This window comes from Varanus komodoensis, unplaced genomic scaffold (genome assembly GCF_004798865.1).
Source record: "Varanus komodoensis strain SLA01 unplaced genomic scaffold, ASM479886v1 scaffold29_1, whole genome shotgun sequence".
Lineage (NCBI taxonomy): Eukaryota > Metazoa > Chordata > Lepidosauria > Squamata > Varanidae > Varanus > Varanus komodoensis.
The window spans coordinates 1,388,996-1,405,926 of record NW_025335759.1 but is presented as its reverse complement, the minus strand read 5'-3'; the positions used below and the strand labels follow the sequence as shown (position 1 = coordinate 1,405,926).

General features: G+C 44.5%; 1 protein-coding gene across 3 annotated transcripts in view; it reads right to left on the bottom strand.

The window, feature by feature from the left end:
* The window catches only part of DYRK1B (dual specificity tyrosine phosphorylation regulated kinase 1B), a 33,305-nt gene that overhangs the window by 4,685 nt on the left and 11,689 nt on the right, over positions 1-16,931 (bottom strand). For 2 of the 3 annotated variants that reach the window (XM_044434870.1, XM_044434871.1), the window contains exons 1-11: positions 14,053-14,311; positions 7,014-7,159; positions 6,281-6,403; positions 5,870-6,058; positions 3,719-3,866; positions 3,038-3,324; positions 2,521-2,667; positions 2,074-2,214; positions 1,091-1,394; positions 790-896; positions 235-667 (exon numbers count right to left, since the gene is read on the bottom strand). In XM_044434870.1, the coding sequence (XP_044290805.1) occupies positions 272-667; positions 790-896; positions 1,091-1,394; positions 2,074-2,214; positions 2,521-2,667; positions 3,038-3,324; positions 3,719-3,866; positions 5,870-6,058; positions 6,281-6,403; positions 7,014-7,159; positions 14,053-14,140 (2,076 nt within the window). In that variant the 5' untranslated portion in view covers positions 14,141-14,311 and the 3' untranslated portion in view covers positions 235-271. Of the gene's footprint in view, positions 1-234; positions 668-789; positions 897-1,090; positions 1,395-2,073; positions 2,215-2,520; positions 2,668-3,037; positions 3,325-3,718; positions 3,867-5,869; positions 6,059-6,280; positions 6,404-7,013; positions 7,160-14,052; positions 14,312-16,931 lie in introns of those variants that run through there. The other variant, XM_044434872.1, reaches the window with a different exon arrangement.

Below are 16,931 nucleotides of genomic sequence, written 5' to 3'. Positions count from 1 at the left end.
CCTCCCCCTCCCCCCTCCCCCACCAATGCTGATCACTTGCAGCAGGGTCCTGGGTAGCAACAGGACCTGGCCTCTAGACTGGCCACAGCCAGGCAACCTCACCCATCATCCCACCACAAGTCCTGGCCCACTCAGATTCTCACATATGGAGAAGTGCTCTGTGGGCACTGGTTCCCTGCCCTACAGTCAGTCCTGGCCCGTCCAGGCTCTGGTGCAACAAGGGAGTGCTCTCACCGGGCACTGGCTCCTAGCCTGCCGGGCCAGTCCATCATCAGGAGCTGGCAGCTGTGCCCTGGGGCACACAGACACCCATCAGTGCAGTCTCGTCAGTGTCTCGGTGCCCACGCCCGCGCAGAGGATAGTTGAGGCCAAGTCCCTCAGGGCGCGAGCCACCAGCAGTCCTAGTCCGGAAGGCTGAGGCGCCCAAGTGCAAGGATGAGGAGCCCAGCCCAGTCGGGTTGCAGTCCAGATGGCGAGGGCCCAGTGACACCTCCATGGCCTCGGGGAGTGGGGGAGACAGTTGCAGCGGAGGGCGCTGGTATGGAGGGTGCCCACTGGGGGGGAAACATGGCATGGCCTGGCTGGGTGTGGGCTTGTGAGGTAAGATGTGAGGAATACTCTCGCTGTCACCGCTGGCCCAGAGACGCATCTGCTGCTGAGGGGGTGCCTGCAACAACATAAAAGAGGTGCGTGAGAGGATGAGGGACGTGCATGTCAAGCGGCGGGGGGAGGATCAGGGCTGCAGTTATACGAAGGACACGGGGAGGGAGGGTCTGGCACAAAACCTACTTGGGGACTTTGCATTTCGCAGTCTGCATGCACAGTACCCATGCTGCCGTAGTAACGATTGCTGTAACGGTAACCACGGTTGTCATTGGAAGAACCACTGGAACCACCTGTCGCAGAAAAATCGGTGTCAGAGGCACAGGATGGGAGAAAACAACATTTGACATCTGCCGCTCCAAGCTACATCTGGGACAGGAGATGCTTGGAACGGTGAGATGCCCCTGCCTTTTATGTTGAGAAAGAGGAGCTTACTGAGGATGGTAAAAGCAGAAGCTGGAGAGGAAAGAGGAGGAGAGATACATACCAGAACTGGACACAGAACTGGTGGTGCTGGTGGAGTGGCTGTGCTCCGTGCCCAGGCTGGGTGAGGTGCTGGCGCTCGTGTTGGTGCCCTCATCAGCAGTTTTCTTGAAGAAGTTGTGCTGCAGGGCATAGAAGGGAGTGATGCGGCTACGGGGTTCATAGTCCAGCATGCGCAGCACCAAGTCCTTGAACTTCAGGTAATCAGAAGGTGAATGGCCGTGCTCTCCTGCACGACGCCCACCTGGGCCCCCACTCTCTACTCCCAACACTTCATGCAGTCGCCGTGTTCCTGGAACCTTGTAATCCTACAAGACATGAACAGCAGTACGTTTGCACTAAAGTAGTCAAAAAAATCAGTAGCATTAAGAGGGAGGGGGTGTTTGGAGAACAACTGCATTTTGCATTTGGAAAATGGAAGCGATATTTTATTTATTTTTAAGACTTATTTTCTGCTAAATTGGCCGGAGGCCCCTCTAAGCAGATTATATATCCCAAGCAGTTCTATCAGAAACTGATATCAGTTCTATCATGTAAGGCTTAACATGGGCCTGATAGCTACTCTTGCTCAATGCCTTTTCAATGTTTGGTTCCTCAAACTATCTTCTGAAGGTAGAACTCTGAGGAAGAAGGAAAGAAGGCCTGAATGTGTGAAGAGACACTTGCAGAGGGACACTGGAAAGTAACTTTCCATCCCTGGAAAAATCAAGCCAAACCCAGCAGTGCTACTCTGAATGAAAAATGGTGGAATAAAGTTTCATCACAACAATCTTATAACCTGCTTCTTCAGGGTTCTCAAAGATATGTCACAGCAGAATATCATCTAAGCAGCCTGCAAATATTGTCACTTAAGATAAATTTAACATGCATTGATCTAGTAAATGTTCCTCTAGCACACTGTCTTAACCTCTCTGAAAGGGAGAGCAACTGAGACTATGAAAGGAGAAGGGAAAGGGTTGCAGAGGAGAAAGCAGTGATAAATTTTACCTTCCTGCCATCTTTGCCTCGCCGGAGGACCCAGCCCCCCTCAGGCAACTTTTCAAAGTATTTCCGAGCTTTGGGAGCCTGCTCCAACATGTGAGGGGGTGGCAGTCCCAATACCTCCACAATCCGGCTCATCTGGTCTGCCTGCATTGGAAAGGCATAGAATTAGCAGTTATCAGCTTTGCAGGTCTCCCCATGGGCTCCCAATCTCCTTGTTTCTCTGCTAGCCTTCTAAGTCCATCCACATATTTATGTCCTCACATCACACTTCCTGTGATGGCACTCGGGACATTTCCACTCCTGCAACTCAAGTCAAGACATGCAAGTTTATTTACTACCCTTTGTCTTGACATGGTGGTGCAACCCAAAACATCCAGCAGTGCTCCTGGCTAGAGGCTAGTTGCTACAACCAGCCCTCTGAAACATACTTGCTTTCTTCTCCCTACTTACTTCATTGGCACCACTGAAGAGGGGCTCCCCTGTGTGCATCTCCACGAGGATGCAGCCTAGGGACCACATGTCAATTGCCAGGTCATAAGGCATGCCTAGTAGCACTTCAGGTGAGCGGTAAAATCGGCTCTGGATGTACTGGTAGATCTGCAGAGACAAAAGGCAAGACAACCATCGGCTGCACTGAAGGGACTGGAAGATCAGGGCAACAGGGAGACATGTCTCGGTTGCTTTCTGACAGATGTTAGCCAGTACTGACATCTGGTTGGACCAGTTGGTCCAGTACCTTCCAAGCTTTCATGTAGGATGGAGGAGGAGATGTAAGCTGCCTTGAGCCCTTTGTAGGAAAAAGGCAGGATATAAATCCAAAGATAAATAAATAAATAAAATGGAAGGCAATCTAGAGAAAGAGGTAAGCTGTTCAGGCTGACAGGAAATGCCAGTGTCAACTACCTTGACAGCATCTGACACTTTGGGAAGGGTTGCACTTGAAGAGATCAAAGCTAGGGAAACTCACTCGCTGGCCCAGCTGGCAGGAGCTGCCAAAGTCCACGATCTTGATAGCACTGCGCTTGGGGTTGCAGAGCAGGATGTTCTCAGGCTTAAGGTCACAGTGGATAATGCTGAGCTCAGGTGTGGCCAGGAAGAGCAGAGCAGTGCACAGCTGCTGGGCAAACTTGCGTGTGAGGTTGAGAGAGACGCCACGGAAGTTGGTGTTACGGAGCAGGTCATAGAGGTTGTAGGACAGCAACTCAAACACCAGGCACAGATGGCTCCGGAACATGAAATGCCGCTTCAAGTGCACTGGAAACACAGTGGAAAGTGGGAGAAGGTATAGTGGTGGCACTGCTCGTACACTGTAGCTCCCCATTAATGCTCTGATATCACCCTGCAAGCAACTCTCACAAATAGTTAACCCCTTTGAGTGTCCAGCATGACCATCTCCCACTGGATTCACCACACCCACATATACCGAATGAGGGACAAATCTCTCTTAGGCATCTGCCTCCAGCTCATAGTCCAACCAGTCCTTCTTCCATCTTGCAGTTTCGCTATGTCATGCAGAGCCTCCTTAGGAAACCCTGGGCCTCATTTTATGTGCATCTCAGCAGTGCTGACTTTGACTCACATGCTTCTCAACTAATTCCCAAAATACCTTTCCATCATATCAAAGACAGTGTTCCCTACAAACTCTTACCAATGTAGTATTTCATCTCAGTGTCATGCTGGTTCATAAGTTCCAGCAACCGCAATTCAATCTGAGCCTGACTCAGAAATGCCTTTTTGTTCTTGATTATCTTAATAGCCACCCACTCCTGAGCCTGTTGGTCATAGGCCTTCACCACCTAGGAGAAGGGGAAAAAATAAATCAGGATCAAATAATTCAATAGTATTGCCATGTTCTATGTTGGTGAGCTGACCCTATGAATAGCTACCAAGTCAAAGTAGTACAGGGCATAACAAATACTCAAATGGGCATCCCAAAAGGAAGCTTAGCTTAGAATGGTAGGGAACCTCACAGACCAGCTACACAAACCAGATAAGGACACAGAAAGTTATCTTTATGCCCAATCAGACCATTGGTTCACCAAACTCAGTACTGTTTACACTGACTGGTAGTGGTTCCTGAAGGTTTCAGACACAGTCCCTTTATCACCCTTTGAACTGGTGATGCTAGGGATTGAAGCTGAAGCCTTCTGTATATAAAGCATAGTATATCACTCCACTGCAGCAGTTCTCCGTTTGAGCAGATGACATGCATTGGCTGTGTCCACACACAACAACAAGCCATGTCAGGAATGGATAGTTTGAAATCAGCAAGCATGGTCAAGTGTGGTCCATTTGGTTACCTTCAATCTCTACGGAGAATCAATGGTTTGTTGTAAGGTTTCCATGCTTCAGCACTGCTTACTGTTTATACGTGAACCCAGTTACAGTGTTTTCCCCTGGTTTCTGTCTTTCTGCCATCAAGTTTGGTGGCAAGAGTGGCTGCAGTGGCAGCAGATGCTCCAGCCTCCATTTTTTGCTATCCTCTTCTGCCAAGCAACTACGGAGGCAGCTGCAGCCACACTTGGATTGGCTGCCTCGTGGTGCTTTTTCCTTCTGTCCTGGCTTTCCTAATGTCCAGTCACAGTTCTGGAATATCAGAGGCAGCAAGGCATTGCACCGTGCCATCTCTAGCAGCAGAGTTTGCCAAGGCAGCCGCACCTGGCACTCCACTCCGATTGCTGCCCATTGTTGAAGCAGCTCTTTGAAGTGTTTGGTCTACTCAAGGAGCCAGTGCTCTCCCTCTTGTGAAGGCAGCTGTGCATGGGCATCATCATCAGGGCAATCACCCCGAGTAGCCCAGGTCTCCTGCTCTCTCTCCTGCCCCTGCCATTCCCAGGGTAGTCGACAAGTCCCATTGTCCCCTGCCACAGCTGACTGACACACACATTCCCTGCAGCCAGCCAGAAAACTTCTCCATGCAGCTGGAAAGCCATTCTGGTAAGATGTGCTTCTTTCTTCCCTGGCATGGCCTGCCCACGAGATGCCCTGGGTGTTCTTGGCTGGGGGGTGGGGGGCTGCTCCTGGCAGCATGTGTAAGTCCTGTGCACGTCCTGTGCAGAGGTGTGTGTGTGGAGTGGATACATGTGAAGCAAAGGAAGGGGCAGAGGTGGCTATGTGGGAGGGAATGCTTGTGTGCTGACTTAGAGGGGAGCAACGGTGGAAAATGTTCCTGCGACACTCCTCTATAGCAAGAGTGCTTCTCTAGTGAGCAAGCAGTTACCTCATGAAGCAGCAGGAAAAAGGCAGCTAGGTGAGAACACACCAAGAGGAGTATGTGGACCAAAGAGGGAAAGGCAGGTGGAGCCAGCAAGAGCAGTGCAAGCTGGGACTGATTCTGAGCTACAGGAGCTGATGGGATACCTGACACCATCTGGAGGAAATCTGGAGGCATGTGGAAACCACATGTGCTGTTACCCTGCAAATGAGTGAACCCAGGACACAACGTAAGAAGGGTAATGTTGTAGTATTCCTCTGTGTCCTGCATGCACATAGTCACTGTGTTACTATGAATGCAGGGCACACTGATTTGACAAGAGGCACATCTGCTCAGGAGGGATAATCTGCAACACTGCAACCAGTGTTGAACCAGTGTCACAAGAGTTAGCTCACCAAAATCATTAAAATTATACATACCAAATACATTAAACTGATTAATATTATTATAATTATATCCTTGTGCAGAGTATGAAATGCAAATGAATGAATTTATCAGATTGTCATAGTGATTGATGTATTTACATGTTCAGTAACTCCCTGTATAAAAAATGAATTACTGTTCCCTTTATTAGGGCTCTCTAACCTGTCCAAAGGACCCCTTGCCGATCAGCGAATCTATTTCATAGCGTTCCAGCCAGCGCTCTCCATTGCGGACTATGTAATCATAGTTGTCGTCATCATAACCCTCATTGTGCACTTTACGCTCCTTTTTGGTGCTGGTGTCCTCAGGCGCCACTTGCAGGGCTCGGCGTTTCTTCTTGGCATAGTAGACCTGGCAAGGAAAGGCAGGATCAGGGCCTTACATAAAGAAAGGGTGGGTGGAAGTTGCACTTTCTCATGCCAGCCTGAGGAGGTAAACTAAGTTTCTTGGTCTCTCTTGGCAGGATAAGAGATAAAGAATGGTACTACTCATATGCAGAATGAAGGAAAGAAAAGGTACCATTCTGGGTTTATGAACTAGTCAGTTCTGCCACTGTGAAGAGAGTCCTCTTACCTCATTGATATGTTTGTAAGTTTTGATAAGGTCCACGGACAGCTTGCGTAGTGGGGCTGTAGCAGAGTCCCGAAAGGTGAGTGGGATCCTTCTCTGCAGAATGGCCAGATCTGGCATGATCTGCTGGACAAGAGAAAAAAAAAACAGGTTGTGGGGACCTGAAAGCAAGGGCTGAGATGATGACTCTTTGAATGCCTCTGTGAAGGGGCTGCAAGAATGCAGATCAGCAGCCTATGAACAGTGGAGATGCAGCAGTGCTGTACCCTGTACCAATGAAAAAGCTGTTTTCTGTTATGCCATTTCCCTGGCTGTAAGAAAAAGGTTCACGAGAGAGAGAGAGAGCACCTAGCAGGTGCAGCGTGCTTCCCAACTGTAGCCTTCCCCATGGGGTGCCGAAGAACCGCTGCTTGTGCTGGGCTTCGGTCAAGTGGCTTTCACCATGTGTCACGGCTGTTCCTAGTGATAATCACATGAGGCATTTACCTCATCCCGTGCTACCTCCTTCCACATGCTTTCTCTGCAATTCAAACTGTGGCTGCTCTTATAGTGGGAGCTGAAAAACAGAGCTTTAGAGCTGTGCCATCCTTGTGCAGATAACTGGTATGGTCACAGACTGAGAGTGGGAAAGGAGGTGAGCTGAACTGCTCGCACTTAGTAGCATACACTCTGCAGAGAAGGTTGCTGAATTGGGAGGCCCTAAAGAAGGCAGTGAGGGGACTTTCCGGGGAATTACCTGCTGATGTTCAGCCATGGGTTGGATGCTGGAGAAGGGAGCATGGCTATGCTGGCTCGACATGATTGTCTCAGTAGGAAGAGAGTGGCCCAGAGAGGCAACCTGGCTGCAGGGCGGCAGCTGGCATTGTGGGGTGCTGCTGCCACCTAAAGGACACAAAAAGACTTCAGTGAAAATCTGCTTTTTAAATCATCATGCATAGCTTCCCAGAAATAGCTCCCAACTTGGACCACAAGAGTCAGGTATCTTCATTACAGTAGGGGTGAAGTTGTGGCCAAGAACCTGGCTTCTATTCCTGGCTTTTCAAATGTGGGGGGTGGGGGGGGGCACAGTGGATCCGATTTCCTGAAACAAGGATGGAGGACTCCATCCGATCAACTGACACAATTATAAAAACCTATAGAACTTTTTTATAGGGGGTTTGCATTTCACACAAATATGGAGCAAATTTGTCTGTGCAGTACTGAAGCAACATAGCAGCATTCATGCATTATAGCTAGCCCTTAATAACAACACTTTGTTTCAACCTCTGTTCATGTGTTAACTGTACAACCAATGGGTCCACTGAATTTTTGCAATATCAAGCTATCTCAATTTGCCACCTCAAGTTACCACAGCTAGAAAACAAATGGTGACCAGAGTTAGGCCTCTTCTTAATGCCCTTAGAACTTTACACTTGCACTTGCCGAACAAGTTTTCCTTGAAATAAAACAGAGCGGGACAAGCATCAGCTAGGTATCACCTAGCAGCACTAGGATCAAAAGGATAGTAAAGGAAAGGAGGTGGAAAACTATGGCTTACTTCCAGTATTCTGTCAGTCCTTAGTTCCAGCTGCTTTAAAAGGTGGCACCCAACTGTCAAACAGAGTGGCACTGCAAATTTTCACCATGAAGACCTGGTTCATATCTTTGCTCAGCTTGAAGCTCACTGAATGACCTCACACTATGTCTCAGACTATCCTATCTCACAGAACTGTGAAGTGGCTAAAATGGGGCCATGCGGCCATGTTCACAAACCTGAGATCAAAAGAGAACGGAAAAGGATAGGACTTTTAAGAAGTCCTAAACATTTCTATGCATACAGAATCTCTTTCTCTCTCTGGTAAGATGTTTTCCTGATTACATGGGCACCCCATCAATAATGGTATTTTGCAAGATGAGGACTAGAATCCTAGGACAAGACTTGGATGGTGGTGGGTTAAAGCAATAGGAAGATGGGTTTGGAAAGCAGAACAAAGGCACAGGATCAATGGACACTTTGGAAGTGATGGAGGAGTCTCTTTCTCCTACTTCTTCCCATTCCAACCTGTGCCACACAACTACATAAATTGTAGTATGTCCAAGAAATATGGCCTTCCACACTAAGTTAGCAAAGAGGCAAAGGGACATCTGCCAGTTAAAAAGGTGTGCATGATTTTTAAGGGTTTGGCAGAGTCTTCCCTCTCTAAAGGGCCATGAGATGTGTTCCATTTTATATGGCCTTTCCCTCTCTGGTAGGGGATTCTGGGTCTAATCCTAAGCTTTGGGCCTGGGATATGGGTCTCAGGTGTCATCCCTGTTTAAACAGTTCTGGCCCCAGCCATGGACTGGACAAAATTACACATGCACAATACTTCAAACTGTTCCTTCAATGGTTCAGGGGGAAAAATCCCTTGGACATTTTCTCTTGTGGCATGCCTGTGTGGTTTTCAAAAGCAGCAAGATGTACTCAGGCAGAAATGTTGGAAACAGCGACTAACATTAGGAATCACCCACACAGCAGTTTCCTGCACCCAACACTGGTCAGTGCAGGACATTTACTGGAAATCAAGTACCTCTTTATGGAATGAGACCTCTTAGTGAGCAGTACAGACTTAAGTTCAAACTAGTCTGTATAAGCCATAGGACTAGTAGGAACCAGAGCACCTGGACACCTGGCTCAGGGAAGTGCAAGGAGAAAACTCTAGCACCTTCTATGGCAACTGCTCATAGCTCCACACTGGAAATGCTAGGTGAGCTCCACTGGGAATATCCTCCTGTGCAAGCCCTATTGAAGGTAACAGGACTACACAAGACTCCAGTCATATGAAGCCTCCATTTAATAATTGCAGCATGTGCAAGAGAACTTGCCAGGTAAATGTACCTGCCTGAACTCTAATTGTAATAGATATTAAATCCCCTTTTTTGCTGTTTGTTACCAGAATATCCATTTCCATTTTTGAACTTTTCTTGCCCAGAAATACATGCCTTACTATCATAACACATTTTTCACATTAAAACAAATAAGTTATTTTGTCCATTTTTAAATGTATTTTTATACCCTTATCATACAGGTGTCAGTTGATGGTTGCCTCCTGGGCCAAATCTGGCCATCTGGTATTATCTGCCTCTGCTGTTTTACAATACTGGAGGCTAGAGAGGGGTCTGGATGAAAACCATCTGTAAGAACAGGACTTGGCAGTAAGCCATTTTAGGGGATGGTACACCACAGCCTATTCTCTTTTCAATCTCCGCCTTTTGCTGCCACCAGCAGCAAAAAACAGTTGCTAAAGTTCTAAATGTACTAATCATGAATGCAATGGTGTTATCTGTTTGCTAACAATTAATAAACATTCTGTGACATGGTAACCCAACTGTGCCAAGAAAAGTTGAATTCTGTGACTCCTACACAAATATGCATCTTTGTATAGTTTCTTTTGCTTCTACTCGCCATGGGAAGAGGATGTGCAGGCCACAGAAGCCCAAATTCATGGCCAATGCAAATCCAGCTTTGGCTTCTGAAACTACATGAGACTACCTCCTGTGCTTTCAATCTGTGCTCCTCCCCATGAGGGTTAGAAGCTTGCTTTAAAGAAAAAAACTGAGAGTCTCATGAAATTGAATTCTGCAGCTAAAATCAAATTCTGTGCTATTGCCAAGTTTTCAATATACTGGCTTCCTAGTCATGCAGTAACACTCCTGTTGTCTCTTAGCTTTATAGATGATTTGTGCCTCATGAGTCCCACCCTAGAACCCACTGAGATATACAGGCACTCTCCTCTACTCATAAAATGCCTTTCAGGACAGGCATTTCACTTGAAGAAACTAGGAGCTGAATCTCAGTAGATCCCACTTAGTTCCATGCAGGAAGAGAAATGCCACAATGTAGAACACAGCTGAGAGGGACAGAATCTGCCTCCAGGTAACTAGGTTCATCAAGGCAGGGGGCAGTTTAGGTTCCACCTCCACACTGTTCTGTGGCACAGCCCTTGGCTTTCCTCTGTCTGAATGTATGAAGCTGACCAGGGTGTTAATCCTTCTAGCCCAGTATAGTCAAGAGCTTCCCTGCCCCAATACTCTGTAAAAGGAGATGCCAGGAACAGAACATAGGACCTTTTGCATGTAACACACGTGCCTTGCCACTGAATGATGGCTGCTACTCACTTCTACAAGGGTAAAGGAAAGCAGAGCACTCAGGGATACTATTACAGTGAGGATAAAACCAGCCCTCTCCTTAACAATGGATGTCCAAGCCTCCTACTTCTCATGGAGCTGCAGTGTGCATCAAAGGACCACCAACCAGCTTAGGGGTTATTACAATAGATAGACCTCCCTCCACACATTGTCTGCGCCTCATAACATCATCACTTATAGAGGCTGCAAAGTAAAGCACTTTGCAAAGTAAAGTGTTATATAAATCATAAGCATTAGCAAAAGGTTTTTAAAAATAAGCCTGTTAGTATATTTTGCTTTCTCTTTGTGGGCTCTCATCCAAGGAAATGAAGAGGTCTACATCTGCTTAGTTTCAGTATCTAATATCTTCTTATTGGCTTTTTCTTGGTCCCACAGTTGCAAGTTGTGCATGGGTCCTTTTAAGAACAAGTTTAAATTCCTTTTCAGAAACATGTATATCCGCAACCATCGTAAGTCAATCACATGTTACATTAGCCAGCAGGCAAAGCAATGGAGTGGAATTGGTTCATGGGTTCATCATACAGGTTCTGTATGTAGTGAGACAATTAATTATGCTATTTAATTCCATATATACATTTCATTTTATAGAAGGTGACAGTTGTACTCTATTACATGTTTTACCTTATTTACTGGATTTTACTGAATAGCTCAAAGCAACATGCACTAAATAGCTTTTAACACCTTGTCCACAATTTTGTTTGATATCAATCCATGATGCTTGAAGAACTCATGTCTTAGAGTAACTTTATTAAAAGAGACCATTTTGGCTATTGGGCAGTAGAGAAATAAACAAATATATACAAAAGAAACCCAGAAAAAATACCATCCTCCTCTCCCCACCACTTTTCAAGTTACCTCTTGCATTATCCTAAACCACCACAATCAGTATTTCCATTTTTCTAAGCAATCCCCTCTTCATATAAAGTTTATTACAACAGAGAATGAAGTGAAGTGGAGCTGTGCTGACAGGACTGGGCCAGTCCTAGCGATTACACTCCCAAATATTCAGGCTAACAGTGACTAAATTGGGACTATGTAGTAGGATTAATTTTAGATTATTTAATGTTTATCTTACCATATCAATACGTGTTCAAAATACATCTTATGTTTAATTGCAATTTCAAACCTTTTGAGATAGGCCAGCCTAAAGAGAATTCCTTACTCAATTACACTCAAAGTAAGTTCCATGGTGGACAAGGACTTGAACCAGGTTCCCCCAGTCGCAATCCAACATCCTAGTCACACTGGTCTCTGTGACATACTACACTACTACAGACAGTAGACCCCAAGAGAACAGTCTTAAACAACCCGCACAATACTGTAGAAATATTCAGAAAATGAGTCTACGGAGACGCAAAAATTGATCTTGCAAGTTATATTCTTACATCTGTTCTTTTAATTGTGCTTCTGACTATTCTCCAACAGGTAAATTTCTCCCCTTTTGGAAATATAGGTATTGTTGGCCTTGACAGTGCTCATTTTGGACATAAAATGCAATTTTATTACTACTCCTGGTGCCTTGGCAACCATCAGAATCACTAAGTGCTATTCTTAGATGTGGAAGGGGCGTGTTAATAGTGGCTGGAATGGGATACAGCAGCAGACAGGCTGAAGGAGCTAACTATTTCTATTCCTAGCTCTGCTACTCTGAGGCACAAAACCCAGTACTGACTTGGCACGAAGAACACCTGCTGGAGGTCCCACTACATCAAATTCCTGGCAGCACAGCACCTCTCTAACACCAAGCTGGCTGCAGCTGCATGCTTATTAACTGGGCCAGTCAATTAATGAAACAGGTTGCGAAGCTGTGCTCCTGCCTGGTATGGGCAGACTAGCTGAGTGCATGTTTCTGACCAAGGCTGCTGGATTCCTACCCTTTAAGACCTTACTTAACTAAAGAAAGGCAGGCCCTCTTCCCAATTGGAAGCAGGAAATAGAAGGGCAATGTAGGATATAGTAAATACATGAAAATGCAAGTCTTCACTCAAAAGCAAGCTATGGAAAATCCTTTGCAACTTGACCCAGATCAAGGGTTACTTCTTTCATCAAAATAAAGAATGGTAACATCTATCTTTAAATTAACCCATTTTCTCAGGACTGATCTCTTTTAATAATAAAAGGATGACTTTAGTAACAGAGAGCTATGCATAATCCATGTATGTGAGTTTGTTCTGCAAAGTGTGGAAACTGGTATTCTGAGCAGGTCAGATGTCTCTGATTAAAATCAGATTTTTTAGTGCTTATGGGTGGGCATCAAAGTTTGAAAGTGTGTACTTACTGTCTAATAAACTCTCTAATATTCAGAAAATAGTGCTGTGCTTTTCACAGTTCTCAGGACTCAATTTTCACTTCTCCTGCTCTCCAAAGCCACCAGTCTCCCATTCTTTTCATCTCAATCTTTGCCAAAACACTTTAAATTTCTCAGAAATCTTGTGAAATTTCAGAAGCAGAATTATGCAAATAGACAAACCCTTGTACAATTTATTCTGAACATCAGCTCTTGGATGCCTTTCCTCAGAACTTGGGCCTGAAGAAGATTATTGAAGATACAGCCTGGGTCACATTCTACTTTCAAGTCCAGATGAAATTACAGATTTTTTGCTGAAGTTGCACACCCAAAAAATAGATTTTGCTTTTTGCCTATAGCTCTGTCTCTCTTTAGAAATTTTGCTTTCATAAACAAAGGTTGATGGGTTAATTCAAACTTCTGTATCTTCCCTTTACTAAAGGAAGTATTTTCCCTATCTCAGAAAGGCAGAGGATGTGAGCTCATCCATTCACACTTAAAGCCTTAAAAATAAAATAAAGCCTGAATAATACTCTTCTTAGTGGCAAAACACAATTTGTACAACAGTATGTTTTGGACACCCACATGGGTTGGAGACATCTTAGCCAGGCAAATCCTGAAAGAACATTTTGATCAGAAAGCAGGTAAGCAACAAAAATAATCAGCTACAATGCAGCTCCCTAAGCCACAAATATCACTGTCAGTTCCCTAGCTAAGTGGAATACTGCAACAATGAAGATATAATAGTTCAAGATCTCCAAAGAGCATATAAGGATCACAAATACTTTCCAACACACACTCTCCCCACATAGTGGTAATTACAAGCATGGCCCTTATGCGCTAGTCTAGGGTAAGGCATGTGTGCTCACCCTTAAAAACTCAAACCTAACTCAGCCATGTTGCTTTAACAGGCATGGAGTTCATACCGTCCTAAAGACCTACTCCCCCACTCTCACACCAAAGACAAAATGGTCCCTTGCATTCCATGAAGCTATATCTCTACGTGTTCTTCAAGAAAAATATCACTCTAGCCAAAATCCTAGACCGCTTTGCTTTCTTTCTGATGACAGTTCCAGATTCCACCATAACTTTAAAGTTCTCTTCTCACTTCAAAAAAGACACCAACCTTCTTCTCCTACTTACAGGAATCCTAAAGACTCCCCCTTAAAATAGTCTTCTAATTTCCCTCTTTCTTAGGCAGGCACACACTCCTTAAGCCCTTATCAGAAGTTTTTCTACACTGCCATGGCCTTATGGCCTAAGACACAAATCCTACTCAGCAACTAAGCAAAATTCTCCCATTGCCACAAATAGCCCCTACCTGTGACCATTTTCCTGTTGCGGCAGGCGGAGGGCAGAAAGCAGGATGGCTCCTGTCGAGCCCAATGCGTTTGCAATGTCAGCAGCATTGTATGAGAAAGGTCTTGGTGCTGCTGGGAATCACCATAGGAAAAGGCCTCTCTTATCCAACCTCACACAGTCCGCTCAAGTCCACAGCCAGACCTTTGGGATGACACTCGCACTCAGGTTGTGCTCCTGAGAGCGCAAAGCTTAAAGTCACAGTGAGCTAACTACAAAACAGTGTTACACAGCTGTCATTGCAGAGGCTATGGAAGGTCAGCAGGCGTGGAATGCTCCCTTGGCTGGATCAAAGCAAACAGCTGGTTGCATGCCATGGTCAAGTGGAAACTGATCAGAGGAACAGCTGACAAAAGGTTTCTAAAGGCAGAGAAACTACTAAGGCAAGGGCTGAAACGTGACAATTCCCTACTCCTCTTTTCTAACTTATGTTATCTCTAGGCTACCATTTGCCTTCCTGAACTTTCTCAAAGAAATTAAAGTACTGGTATTGAAGCAGGTTTTTCAAAATATGAACAGCTTCTGAATGCAGACTCTTTCTGCTAAATCCTTAGAGGCAATAGGAGTTTGGGTGGAGCACTTAAAACAATTCACATAAATAATCACATTTTTCTCATGTCAAAGTTAAGTTAAACCGTTTCAGAATATCCACCTGAATTACTGCAGCAACATACTCAGGGGTAGAAGCACAAAATTAAAAAAAAAATTCCTAGCAAGACCTACTCTGCCGACAACCAATGGAAAAATGGCAGTTCCAGAGAATCACTCAGAAAAGGAGCCAGGGGGGGGGGGGGGGGAGCTGGAGGGGACAACTAAATAGAAAAGTGAATAAACAAGTATGCTTTCCTACAGGCAGAAAGTATTTTGTATGGAATTCCCCCTCCTGCATCCATCTTTTAAAATAACCAAGTAATAATCAATTTTATTTATTATATTTGCATACCACCCAATTGGCAAAACCCTTGGTGTGGTGTAAAAGAAAAAAATGGTTGAAATCAAAAGCTGTTATTATTAGGGCTTAGTCACACCAACACTTAAATTGTTATACAACTTGCTAATGAAATATGGTTCTGACAGCAATATTTATAAATGCCATGGATGTGTTATATAGTTCATATATTTTCTTGAATGAAGTACAGTTTGGAGAAGACAAATACTAATAACAGAGCAAACTAGAGAATCTCAGTAGGAACAAAACAGACATAAGAACAGACAAAATGACGCAAATTCTTATGGTTTCTGGTTGTAAAAAATATTTTCTTCTGGTACAGAATTCTAGAGAAACCAGAACTATAAGGGCCAAATGGGGGCTTCTTAATTGATTTCTGTCCAGTAAGCTTTTTACCTGTCTATACAAGTTATCTTTGAGTTTCGTATACTTTTTATAGTCACTTCTATTTCTAGAGCCCATCTGATCTTAACTAGTCAGTTTTCAACTTAGCTCACCTAACTCAGTTCAGACTTAACACCAACCCATAGTTTGGCATTATGTGACTGAGCTTTTGGCTTACACACTCTTATTTGCACTGTACTGCATTTTGTCATTTTCTGTGGAATTTCCTATCTCTGTAGGTCAAGTAGGTACCAACATTGTGTTGTTTTCAGCACTTCCTGAAAACATCTTTATTCCAAAAATCCTCCCTTGACCAAAGCAGCCAGTTTGTATTGATACTGTGTTTTAATATAGTGCTTTATTCTTGTTATCTTTTTATTGTTCCCTGTTCCAGAATCTGTTTAGGTGTAATATGGTGTATTAATGTTGTAAATGAGTATTTTGCAACAAACTAGTTTTCCATTATACCCAAATTTTGCTTTGGTTATGTCAAATGTTGATCAAAGCTCAGAAATGTTGATTATCTGGGAATGCTTTGTACTCAACGATCATTCTGCCCAGGAAAAGGAATGCAATAAAACAACCGTCCCCAGACACATTAGGATTGCACCACCCAAGATTCTCGGTCAATTGTCCTGCTGGATGGGAATTCTGGATATTGTGGTCCAAATGCCTACAAATGTCACCAGGTTGGGAAAGCTGCAATAAAGCATTCTGAAAATTCTCCAGCTGCTGACATTTCAGTGTTATCAGTCACTTTCGGTGTTGCATCACTGTTCCACAAAAGTTTTGAAGTTTCACCAAGAAGTTTCATCTATTTCTCATAAGTCTGTTTGGTGTCACTCAAACACAGTATGAAGTGCTCACAAGGGAGGTAATGCTTCATTTAACTGTGGCATACAACAGGTGCACATTGTTATTGTAGAAGTGCTCGCTGTGCCAATTTATGTATGCCGTAACAGTTGAAGAACAGTCTGTTGCACAACTCTGTTACTTAAATGTTGTTGATGCTGTGTTGACCATCTTCTGAAATCTTATCTACTGGAACACACGTCTGAACTACAATTTGCATGCATGACTGGAAACATCTTCTGGGTCCAAAAATGGAATCCACCTCAAATTTGTAAATGCCATTGAACCAAGGACAACTAAACTTTCTAAAAATGTTTATATGTAAGGATATTATGTCATGAACATGACTGGGGAAATACTGAAATGCACGCAGGTGCAGACAAGCCCACCAAAGAAGATGGATAGCACACATTCCGCATCAAAAAATGTAGATGGAACTACATTGGCTTGGAGGACTTCTCTGCAGAGTCATCAGCTCTCTTCTCAAACTTTCTATTAAGTTCGCCTCACCCTGCTTTCAGTCTAGGCCCAGCATCATTCCTACAGTATTAGTCTATCAGGAAAGGCTTTTCTAAGGAACTCTGGGAGTTTTCCAGAGCAGAGTCAACAGGCAGATATCCATGCTTTCATATTCTAATATTAACAAAAAGGTTCTG